The 12563-nt window shown below is 55.1% G+C and overlaps 1 protein-coding gene across 1 annotated transcript in view; it reads right to left on the bottom strand.

Annotated features, from left to right (window-relative positions):
- Positions 1 to 4504: 4504 nt before the first annotated feature.
- LOC137471952 (lymphokine-activated killer T-cell-originated protein kinase-like) overlaps positions 4505 to 12563 on the bottom strand; it is a 9590-nt gene continuing 1531 nt past the window's right edge. Inside the window, exons 2-6 of the mRNA XM_068186659.1 lie at positions 11511 to 11745; positions 9521 to 9690; positions 8617 to 8746; positions 6058 to 6231; positions 4505 to 4737 (exon numbers count right to left, since the gene is read on the bottom strand). Coding sequence (XP_068042760.1) covers positions 4505 to 4737; positions 6058 to 6231; positions 8617 to 8746; positions 9521 to 9690; positions 11511 to 11745 — 942 coding nt within the window. The remainder of the gene's footprint in view (positions 4738 to 6057; positions 6232 to 8616; positions 8747 to 9520; positions 9691 to 11510; positions 11746 to 12563) is intronic.

The following is a 12563-nucleotide window of genomic DNA, read 5'->3' as shown; positions in this document are numbered from 1 at the left end:
GCAATTCCCGGCTTTTCCCGGGCGGTTTTTTGGGATTTAGGTTAATTGGGGTCAGGCCCTCGTTCATGGAAATTCCCTTTTCGCGTTCCCTGGGAATTCCAGGGCTTTGTGGGAACATTCCAAGGTTTTCTGATGTTATTCCATAAATTCCTGTTGATATTCCAAGGTTTTCTGAAGATATTCCATAAATTCCTGTCAATATTCCAGGGTTTTATGTTGATGTTCCATAAATTCCTGTTGATATTCCAAGGTTTTCTGGGAATATTCCAAGGTTTTCTGATGTTATTCCATAAATTCCTGTCGATATCCCAAGGTTTTTTGGGAATATTCCAAGTTTTTCCTGTGATATTCCATAAATTCCTGTCAATATTCCAGGGTTTTCTGTTCTTTCGCGGTTTTCTGGGAACATTCCGTGGTTTTCTGCGGACATTCCAGGGTTTCGTGGATACATTCCAGGTTTTTTTTATTCCAAGGGTTTATGGGAATATTTTGGGGTTTTCTGAGAATAATCCAAGGTTTTATGGGAATATTCCAAGGTTTTTTGGGAATATTCCAGGTTTTTTGGGAATATTCCAGGTTTTCTGGGGATATTCCAAGGTTTTATGGGAATATTCCAAGGTTTTTTGAGCGTATTCCAAAATATTATTGGAATATTCCAAGGTTTTATGGGAATATTCGTGTTTTTTTGGGGATTTTCCAAGGCTTTCTGAGGATAATTCAAGGTTTTATGGGAATACTCCAAAGTTCTATGGGAACATTCCGGGGGATTTTTAGGATATTCCAGGTTTTTTGCGGATATTCCATAAATTTTGCCACAATATTCCAAGGTTTTATGACGAAATTCCATGAATTTCTGCGCATATTCCAAGGGTCTGTGGAAATATTCCAGGGGTTTTGGGGGATATTCCAAGGTTTTATGGGAATATTTCAGGGTTTTTTGTGGATATTCCGTAAATTCCTGGCAGTATTCCAAGATTTTATGGAAATATTCCCAGATTTTTGGAAATATTACAAGATTTTTTGGGATATTCCGGGGTTTCATGGAAATATTCCAAGATTTTTGGAAATATTCCGGGGTTTTATGGAAATATTCCAAGATTTCTGGGATAATCCGAGATTTTATGGAAATATTCCAGGGTTTTATGGAAATATTCCAAGATTTCTGGGATAATCCGAGGTTTTATGGAAATATTCTGTAATTTTATGAAGATATTCCAAGACTTTATGGAAATATTCCAGGTTTTTACGGCATTCCATGATTTTGCGAGGATATTCCGAGGTTTTTTGGGGAAATCCCATAAATTTCCCATGATATTCCAGGGGTTTAAGGAAAAGTTTCGGGTTTTATGGGAATATTCTGGGGTTTTTTGGGATATTCCGGGGGTTTTTTTTGGGATTTTCCCCCCTCAGGGCACCCAAATCCCATCCCAGCTCCCGCCCCTCTGGAAAAGCCAAATCCCAGGGAAAAATCCACCGAGGCCAGAGAGAGGAACAAATCCGTTTATTGGGAACATTCCTGGCGGAAAACGCGGGAAAATCCAACGGGAAAACGCGGGAAATTCCAGCCCAAATAAAAGGGAAAATCCAGCGGAAAAGAGTGGGAAAATCTGACCTGAAGGAGGGAAAATCCAGCCCAAAAAAGGGAAAATCCAGGAAAAAAAACCTGGAAAATCCAAACCCCAAATTTGAGAAATCCAACCCTAAAAACTTGGGAAAATCCAGGAAAAAAATTGGGAAAACCCAAACTCCAGAGGGAAAATCCGTCCCAAAAGGAAGGAAATTCCAGCCCAAAAAGAGGGAAAATGAGGGAAATCCAACCCAAAAAAAGAGGGAAAATCCAATTAAAAATGAGGGAAGATTGAAGCCAAAAACAGGGAAAATCCAATGGGAAAACTCGGGAAATTCTGTCCCAAAAAATGGAAAATGCAATGGAAAAAAGTAGGAAAATCTGACCTGAAAGAGGGAAAATCCAGCCCAAAAAAGAGGGAAAATCCAGGGAAAAAACTTGGAAAAATCCAAGCCCAAATTTGAGAAATCCAACCCTAAAAACTTGGGAAAATCCAGGAAAAAAAACTTGGGAAAATCCAAACTCCAGAGAGAAAATCGAATCCCAAGAACTGGAATTCCTTCGTGCCAGGCTCTGGAATCCCGGGAATGCCAGCTCTGGAATCCTGGGAGTTCCAGCTCCGGAATCCCGGGAATACCAGGTCCGGAATCCTGGGAGTTCCATTTCCGGAATCCTGGGAATTCCACGTCCGGAATCCTGGGAATCCCAGCTCTAGAATCCCGGGAATCCCAGCTCCGGAATCCTGTGAATTCCGGGCTCTGGAATGCCAGGAATGCCAAACTCTGCAGTCCCTGGGATTTCCATCTCCAGAATCCTAGGAATTCCAGCTCCCGAATCCCGTGAATTCCAGCTCCGGAATCCCAGGCTCTGGAATGCCGGGAATGCCAAACTCTGCAGTCCCTGGGAGTTCCATCTCCGGAATCCCAGGTCCAGAATCCTGGGAATTCCAGCTCTGTGATCATGGGAATTCCAGCTCCGGAATCCCAGGTATTCCAGCTCCTGAATCCTGTGAATTCCGGGCTCTGGAATCCCGTGAATTCTGGGCTCTGGAATCCCAGGAATCCCAAACTCTGCAGTCCCTGGGATTCCATCTCCGGAATCCTAGGAATTCCAGCTCCCGAATCCCGTGAATTCCGGGATCCGGAATCCCAGGAATCCCAAACTCTGAAATTCCTGGGATTCCATCTCCAGAATTCCAGCTCCGTGACCATGGGAATTCCAGCTCCGGAATCCCGGGAATTCCAGCTCTGGAATCCCGGGCTCTGGAATGCTGGGAATGCTAAACTCTGCAGTCCCTGGGAGTTCCATCTCCGGAATCCCGGGAATTCCAGCTCCGGGATCCCATGAATTCCAGGCTCTGGAATCCCGGGAATCCCAAACTCTGCAATCCCTGGGATTGCATGTCCAGAATTCCAGGAATTCCATCTCCAGAATCCTGGGAATTCCAGCTCCGTGACCATGGGAATTCCAGCTCCGGAATCCCGGGCTCTGGAAAGCCGGGAATGCCAAACTCTGCAGTCCCTGGGATTCCATCTCCAGAATCATAGGAATTCCAGCTCCAGAATCCCGGGGATCCCGGGCTGTGGCATGCCAGGAATGCCAAACTCTGAAATTCCTGGGATTCCATCTCCAGAATTCCAGGAATTCCAGCTCCAGAAGCCCTGGGATTCCATCTCTAGAATCCCGGGAATTCCAGCTCTGTGATCATGGAAATTCCATCTCTGCAATCCTGGGAATTCCAACTCCAGAATCTCATTAAGTCCGGGCTCTGGAATCCCAAACTCTGCAGTCCCTGGGATTCCATCTCCAGAATTCTGGGAATTCCAGCTCCGGGATCCCGGGCTCTGGAACGCCGGGAATGCCAAACTCTGAAATGCCTGGGATTCCATCTCCAGAATTCCAGGTATTCCAGCTCCGTGACCATGGGAATTCCAGCTCTGGAATCCCGGGAATTCCAGCTCCAGAATCCCGTGAATTCTGGGCTCTGGAATCCCAGGAATCCCAAACTCTGCAGTCCCTGGGATTCCATCTCCAGAATTCCAGGAATTCCAGGTCTGGAATCCTGGGAATTCCAGCTCCGTGACCATGGGAATTCCAGCTCCGGAATCCCAGGAATTCCATCTCCAGAATCTCGTCAATCCCGGGCTCTGGAATCCCAGGAATCCCAAACTCTGAAATGCCTGGGATTCCATCTCCGGAATCCTAGGAATTCCAGCTTCAGGATCCCGTGAATTCTGGGCTCTGGAATCCCAGGAATGCCAAACTCTGCAGTCCCTGGGATTTCCATCTCCAGAATTCCAGGAATTCCAGCTCTGTGACCATGGGAATTCCAGCTCCGGAATCCCGGGCTCTGGAACGCCGGGAACGCCAAGCTCTGCAGTCCCTGGGAGTTCCATCTCTGGGATCCCGGGAATTCCAGCTCCAGAATCCCGTGAATTCTGGGCTCTGGAATCCCAGGAATCCCAAACTCTGCAATCCCTGGGATTCCATCTCCAGAATTCCAGGAATTCCAGCTCCGGAATCCCGGGAATTCCATCTCCGGGGTCCCGGGCTCTGGAACGCCGGGAATGCCAAGCTCTGAAATGCCTGGGATTCCATCTCCAGAATTCCAGGTATTCCAGCTCCGTGACCATGGGAATTCCATCTCCGGAATCCCGGGCTCTGGAACGCCGGGAACGCCAAGCTCTGCAGTCCCTGGGGTTTCCCTCTCGGGGATCCCGGTGATTCCAGCTCCAGAATCCCGTGAATTCCGGGCTCTGGAATCCCGGGAATCCCGAGCTCTGCAGTCCCTGGGGTTTCCCTCTCGTGGATCCCGGTGATTCCAGCTCCAGAATCCCGTGAATCCTGGGCTCTGGAACGCCGGGAATCCCGAGCTCTGCAGTCCCTGGGGTTTCCCTCTCGGGGATCCCGGTGATTCCAGCTCCGGCGCGCTCCGGCTCAGTTCCGCTGCCGGCTCTCCAGGGCGCGGGCGACGCGTGCGGCCGGCGGGCGCCGCCGGGGCTCGGCCGCGGTGCAGGCGCAGAACAGCTCCCGCACCGGGGCCTGCGCCGGCTCCCGCGCCGCCGCCGCCGGCAGCGCCGGGCGCGAGCCCAGCGCCGCCCGGAACGCCGCCTCGTCCCAGGAGTCCTCCGAGTCCTCCTCCGAGTCCTCGTCCTCGACGTCGTCGTCGTCTGGAATGGCGGCGGGAGCGAGAGCGGATGTCGGGAGAGGATCCCGGCAGTGCCGGCCCCGGTCCCCGCCCGGCGCGTCCCCGTGCTCCCAGGGCGCCGGCGGGGATGCTCGGGGAATTGCGGCCCAGCCCCTCCCCGCCCTCCCGGCTGGGAGTTCCTTCGCAGGATCCCAAAATCCCAAGATCCAGAAATCCCGGGATCCTGAAATGCTAGGATCCAAGAATCCCAAGATCCCACAACCCCAAGATTCCATAACCCCAGGATTCCAAGATCTCAAAACCCCAAGATCCCAAAATCCTACGATTCCAAGATCCCAAAATCCAAGACTTCAGGATCCCAGGATCTCAAAATCGTAGGATCCCAAGATCCCTAAATCCCAAAACCCCAGGATTCCAAGATCCCAAAATCCCAGGATCCCAAAACCCCAAGATTCCAAGATCCCAGGATGCCCACCCTCTGGAAGTGGCAGCAAGGCACAGCCGTTGGGAGCGGATCCTGGGAATGCCGGCCCCGATCCCAGCCCAGTGCTTCCCGATGTTCCTGGGAATCCTCTGGGGATTCCAGCCCAGCCCCTTCCCTCTCTCCCAGCCAGGATTTCCTTCCCAAGATCCCGAAATCCCAAAATCCCGAGAACCCAACCCTCTGGAATGGCGGTGGGAGGGCGCGGCCATAGGGAGCGAATCCCGGGAATGCCGGCCCCGATCCCTGCCCGGCGCTTCAAAACGTTCCTGGGGATTCCAGCCCAGCCCCTCCCCTGCCTCCCAGCCAGGAATTCCTTCCCAAGATCCCAAAATCCCAAGATCCCAGAATCCCGACCCTCTGGCAGTGGGAGCCGTTCCCTGTCCTGGCATTCCAGGCCCTTTTCCCAAATCCCTGTCCAGCTCTCCCGGATTGGATCCATCCCCATCCCGATTCCTCTCCGGAAAGGAATTTCAGGACCCAGGGGTTTCTCTGGGAATTCGGGATTCCAGGAAGCGTCTCCCTTCCCTTTTCCATCCCCGAATTCCATAAAAATCCCTCGGGATGGATCCCGAGCGTCCTCGATCCCCGAATCCCGCAATGGTTTGGGATGGGATCCACGGACCTTCCATCCCATCCCATTCTCCACGACCCCGGGGTGTGATCCATCCTTTCCTGGGATTCTCTGGGAATCCCAGCCCAGCCGGGAATGCCTCCCCACGACCCCCGTCCCCCATTCCCAGCGGGAATCCCATTCCCTGGCTCCACCCCGCCTCCCAAACCCCGGCGCCCCTTTCCCCACGGGAAGCATCCCCCCCCGGATCCCTCCCGGCCGTTCCCGGCATTCCCGGGATTCCGGACCTGGGGCGCCGCCGGGGGCCGGGGGCAGGTGGGGCACGCTCAGGGCCAGCATCTCCCAGAGCGTGAGGCCGAAGGCGAAGACGTCGGCGCGGTCGGAGATGGCCGCGCCCGGAGCCAGCGCCTCCGGAGGCAGCCACGGCTCCGTGCCCACGTAGCACAGGGACGGGTCGCTGACTGCGCCGGGAAGAGAACGGGAAAGTGGGAATGGGAACGGGGACGGGAACGGGAATGGGAACGGGGACGGGAACGGGAACGGGGATGGGAACGGGGATGGACAACAGGGACGGGGATGGGAACGGGAACGGGGATGGGAGTGGGAATGGGAACGGGAGTGGGAATGGGGTCAGGAGTGGGGATGGGAACGGGAACGGGAATGGAGAACGGGGATGGGGATGGGAATCAGGAATGGGGACGGGAATGGGAATGGGAATGGGAACGGGAATGGGGATGGAGAACGGGAGTGGGGATGGGGTTGGGAGTGGGGATGGGAACGGGAACGGGAATGGAGAACGGGGACAGGGATGGGGACGGGAATCGGGAATGGGGACAGGAGTGGGAATGGGAACGGGAGTGGGGATGGGGTCGGGAGTGAGGATGGGAATGGGAACGGGAATGGGAATCGGGAATGGGGACAGGAGTGGGAACAGGAATGGAGAATGGGGATGGGGATGGAGAACGGGGATGGGGATGGGAATCAGGAATGGGGACGGGAATGGGAATGGGAACTGGAGTGGGGATGGGAATGGGAACGGGAGTGGAGAATGGGGATGGGGATGAGAACGGGAATGGGGATGGGAACAGGAATGGAGAACGGGGACGGGAATGGGAATTGGGACGGGAATCAGGAGTGGGAATCAGGAACGGGGATGGGAATGGAAACAGGAGTGGGGTCAGGAATGGGAATGGGATTGGGAATGGGAGCGGGAATGGGAACTGGAGTGGGATGGGGATGGGAATGGGAACAGGAATGGAAAACGGGGATGGGGATGGGAATCAGGAATGGGGACGGGAATGGGAATGGGAACTGGAGTGGGGATGGGAATGGGAACGGGAATGGAGAACGGGGATGGGGATGGGAACGGGAATGGGGATGGGAACAGTAATGGAGAATGGGGATGGGGATGGAGAACAGGGACGGGGATGGGAATCAGGAATGGGGACGGGAATCAGGAGTGGGAATTGCGAACGGGGATGGGAACGGAAACAGGAGTGGGGTCAGGAATGGGAATGGGATTGGGAATGGGAACTGGAGTGGGGATTGGGAACGGGGATGGGAATGGGAACAGGAGTGGGGTCAGGAATGGGAATGGGAATAGGAACGGGAATGGAAATGGGAATGGAAACGGGAGTGGGAACAGGAATAGGATTGGGATCGGGAACGGGAGCGGTGTCGCTCACTGCAGCGGGACCAGGAACAGGATTGGGAATGGGATCGGGATCAGGAATGGGATCGCAAATGGGATAACTCACTGCAATGGGATCAGGAGTGGGATCCAGAATGGGAATGGGATCGGGAATGGGGTCGCTTACTGCAATGGGATTGGGATTGGGAACGGGATTGGGATCGAGAGTGGGAATGGGATTGCTCACTGCAATGGGATCGGGATCAGGATCGGGAAGGGGAACGGGATCGGGAGTGGGAACGGGAATGGAATTGCCCACTGCAATGGGATCGGGAAAGGGATCGGATCGGGCAGGGATTTGGGAATGGGATCGCTCAGTACAATGGGATTGGGATCAGATCAGGAATGGAATTGGGAATGGGATCGCTCACTGCAACGGGAACACGATCGGGAGTGGGAATGGGATCAGGAATGGGAATGGGAGTGGGATTGGGATCGCTCACTGCAACGGGAATGGGATTAGATCGCGAATGGGATCAGGAACAGGATTGGGATCGCTCACTGCAACGGGATCGGGACTGGGAATGGGATTGGGAATGGGATTGCTCACTGCAACGGGATCGGGATTGGGAATGGGATTGCTCACTGCAACGGGATCGGGATTGGGAATGGGATTGCTCACTGCAACGGGATCGGGATTGGGAATGGGATTGCTCACTGCAATGGGAACACGATCAGGAGTGGGAATGGGATCAGGAATGGGAATGGGAGTGTGGGATTGGGATCACTCACAGCAACGGGATCGGGATTGGGATCGCTCACTGCAACGGGAATGGGATTAGATTGGGAATGGGATCAGGAATAGGATTGGGATCGCTCACTGTAACGGGATCAGGACTGGGAATGGGATTGCTCACTGCAACGGGATCGGGATTGGGAATGGGATTGCTCACTGCAACGGGATCGGGATTGGGAATGGGATTGCTCACTGCAACGGGATCGGGATTGGGAATGGGATTGCTCACTGCAACGGGATCGGGATTGGGATTACATTGGGAATGGGACTGGATTGGGAATGACATTGGATTGGGCACGGGATTCAGAAAGGGATCGGATTGGGAATGTGATCGGGTCGGGAATGGGATCCTTGGGAATGGGATCCATGGGAGAGGGCCCCCCCCCCCCCCCCCATTCCCGGGAATTCCGGGGGCCGCACCGGTCAGGTTCTCATCCAGGGGCAGGGAGACGCCGACGTCGCAGATCTTGACGGCCTCGAAGGCGCCGCGGACGACGACGTTGGGGGATTTGATGTCGCCGTGGAGCAGGCGCTGCTCCGTGTGCAGGTACTGCCCCGGGAACGCCGGGAACGAGAGCCGCCGGTCGGATCGGGGCCACCGGGCAGGGGAAATCCCGGATCCAGCCTCGGAACCGGCAGGGCGGGGCTTGGAAGCCGTGGACTGGGGGATCTCACGGATCGGGCCAGTCCTGCGAGCTTTCCTTGGGCGTTCCCAGGGATTCCCTGGGAATTCCAGCCCAGACGGGAATTCCGTCCCAAATCCCACCCCAGGCTCCCCTTTCCAGGGAATTCCCTCCATTCCCGGCTCCCCCAGCCTGGCATTGGATCCATCCCCATCCCGACCCCTCCTGGAGAAGGAATTTTCAGGATCCAGGGGCTTCACTGGGAATTCGGGACTCCAGGAAGGGTCTCCCTTCCCTTCTCCATTCCCAAATTCCACAACAAATCCCTCGGGATGGATCCTGAGCGTCCTTGATCCAAGAATCCCGGAAAGGTTTGGGAAGGGATCCATGGACCTTCCGTCCCATCCCGTTCCAACCCCAGTCCCAGAGCGCTCCAACCTTTCCTGGGACACTCCCCGGGATTCTCTGGGAATCCCGGCCCCGCCGGGAATTCCTTCCCAAGATCCCACCCATCCCCATCCCCATCCCAACCCCCCCCCCCAACCCCAAGCAGCTGGGAAGCCGCCCTGGCTCCCCTTTTTCCCGGAATCCCGTGATTTTCACGGAATCCCCGAGACTCTCGCGGAATCCCGGCGTTTTTTTTCGCGGAATCCCGGCGTTTTTTTCGCGGAGTCCCGGCGTTTTCCCGGCGTTGCCGGTACCTGGAGGCCCCTGGCCATGCTCAGGGCCACGTGCAGGATGGTGTCCGCCGGGAACATCCCCAGGCCCTGCTCCCGGCGCTCCTCGATGAGGTCGTTCAGGGATTTCTCCCCCGCGAATTCCATGGCCAGGCAGAGGCTCCCGTCCGGAGCCTCCGTCAGCGCCCGGTACCCTGGGAACAGGAACGGGATCCATGGGAACGGGGTCCGTGGGAATGGAATCCGTGGGAATGGGATCCGTGGGAATTGGGACGTGATCCATGGGGACAGGATCCATGGGAATGGGGACAGGAGCTGTGGGAATGGGAGCCATGGGATCCATGGGAATGGGATCCATGGGAATGGGGATGGGATCCGTGGGAATGGGGATGGGATCCGTGGGATTGGGATCCATGGGAATGGGGACGTGATCCATGGGAATGGGGATGGAATCCATGGGAATGGGATCCGTGGGAATGGGATCCGTGGGAATGGGGACGGGATCCGTGGGAATGGGGTCCGTGGGAATGGGGACGTGATCCATGGGGACAGGATCCGTGGGAATGGGGACGGGATCCGTGGGAATGGGGTCCGTGGACATGGGGACAGGAGCTGTGGGAATGGGAGCCATGGGATCCATGGGAAGGGGTCCTTGGGAATGGGAATGAGATCCATGGGATGGGATCCATGGGAATGGGGATGAGATCCATGGGGATGGGATCCATGGGAATGGGGATGAGATCCATGGGGATGGGATCCATGGGAAGGGGTCCATGGGAATGGGGATGAGATCCATGGGGATGGGATCCATGGGAATGGGGATGAGATCCATAGGGATGGGATCCATGGGAATGGAATCCAAGGGAATGGGGATGGGAGCCGTGGGATCTGTGGGGACGGGATCCATGGGATCCATGGGAATGGGGATGGGAGCTGTGGGAACGGGATCCATGGGACTGTGATTGGGATCCATGGGAATGGGATCCGTGGGAATGGGGAAGGGATCCATGGGATCTGTGGGAATGGGGATGGGATCTGTGGGAATGGGATCCATGGGAATGGGATCCATGGGAATGGGGATGGGATCCGTGGGAATGGAGGAGCAGCCGCGATCGTTGCACGCTCCGGATGGGATTCATGGATTTCAATCCCATCCCAATCCAACCCTGACCCCTCCCATGATCCCAGGGAGCTCCAGATCCATCCTTGGACACTCCCAGGGATCCGTGGGCAGCCCTGGCTCCCCCGGGAATTCCAGAGGCACTGGGAGGTCTGGAATTCCCCGATCCCAAATCCCCCTCATCTCCCTCTGGAATTGACTCCATCCCCTCCATTCCCAACAAATCCAACCCCATTCCCATGGATCCAACCCCATTCCGATTGGATCCAACCCCATTCCGATTGGATCCAACCCCTCCATTCCCAACACATCCAGCCCCTCCGTTCCCATGGATCCAACTTCTCCATTCCCATGGATCCAACCCCATTCCCAACAAATCCAACCCCATTCCGATTGGATCCAACCCCTCCATTCCCAACGGATCCAGCCCCTCCATTCCCATGGATCCAACCCCATTCCGATAGGATCCAGCCCCTCCATTCCCAACGGATCCAGCCCCTCCGTTCCCATGGATCCAACCCCATTCCCAACGGATCCAGCCCCTCCATTCCCATGGATCCAACACCTCCATTCCCAACGGATCCAGCCCCTCCATTCCCATGGATCCAAACCCTCCATTCCCATGGATCGAACCCCATTCCCAATGGATCCATCCCCATTCCCAACAAATCCACCCCCTCCATTCCCAACGATCCAATCCCTCCATTCTCAACGGATCCAACCCCATTCCCAGTGGATCCAGCCCCGTTCCCATGGATCCAACCCTATTCCAAACAAATCCAAACCCTCCATTCCCAGTGGATCCAACCCTATTCCCAAAAAATCCAACCCTGTTCCCATGGATCCAAGCCCGTTCCCGTGGATCCAACCCCTCCGTTCCCGGCAAATTCCCACCCACGATGTTGGGGTGCTGCAGATTCCGGAGGGTCTCGGCCTCCTCCCGGAGTCTCTGCTGGAAGAGGCTCCGCTGGCTCTGGGAGCAGCCGGAGTTGATTTTCTTCACGGCCCACGGAGAGCGGGACAATCCCCGCGGAGACCTGGCCGGGGGGAGAACCTCGGGAATTCCCACGGAATTCCCGCCGGGAACAGCCCGGGGGGGGGCGGGTTTGGTGTGGGATTCCTGAGGAATCTGGGGGAAGGATCCGATTCCCGCCGCGGGACGGGAAAGCTCCAAATTCCTCCGGGGAATTTTCAGGGAATTTTTATCCGTTCCTGTTTCCAGGTGGTGGAGGGAAGGAATGGAGCCCAAATCCCGGAATTCCCAGGAATGGAACCCAAATCCATGGAATTCCAGCCAGGAAAGGGTTATCCCAAAATAATGGAGCCCAAAATCCCGGAATTCCAGCTGGGAAATGTTATCCCAAAGCAATGGAGTCCAAATCCCGGAATTCCCAGGAATGGAACCCAAATCCATGGAATTCCAGCCAGTAAATCCTGAAATTCCAGCTGGGAAATGTTATCCCAAAATAACGGAGCCAAAAGCCTGGAATTCCCAGGAATGGAGCCCAAATCCCAGAATTCAGCCAAGATAGGGTTATCCCAAAATAACGCAGCCCAAATCCTGGAATTCCAGCTGGGAAATGTTATCCCAAAGCAATGGAGTCCAAATCCTGGAATTCCCAGGAATGGAGCCCAAAATCCTGGAATTCTCAGGAATGGAGCCCAAATCCTGGAATTCCAGCTGTGAATTGTATATCCCAAAATAATGGAGCCCAAAATCCCGGAATTCCAGCTGGGAAATGTTATCCCAAAGCAATGGAGTCCAAATCCCAGAATTCCCAGGAATGGAACCCAAATCCTGGAATTCCAGCTGGGAAATGTTATCCCAAAGCAATGGAGTCTAAATCCCAGAATTCCCAGGAATGGAACCCAAATCCATGGAACACCAGCTAGGAAAGGGTTATCTCAAAACAATGGAGCCCAAATCATGGAATTCCCAGGAATGGA

Source organism: Anomalospiza imberbis, chromosome 3, assembly GCF_031753505.1.
Source record: "Anomalospiza imberbis isolate Cuckoo-Finch-1a 21T00152 chromosome 3, ASM3175350v1, whole genome shotgun sequence".
Taxonomy (NCBI): Eukaryota; Metazoa; Chordata; class Aves; order Passeriformes; family Viduidae; genus Anomalospiza; species Anomalospiza imberbis.
The sequence above is the reverse complement of the archived record's forward strand: the minus strand, read 5'-3'. Positions and strand labels throughout refer to the sequence as shown.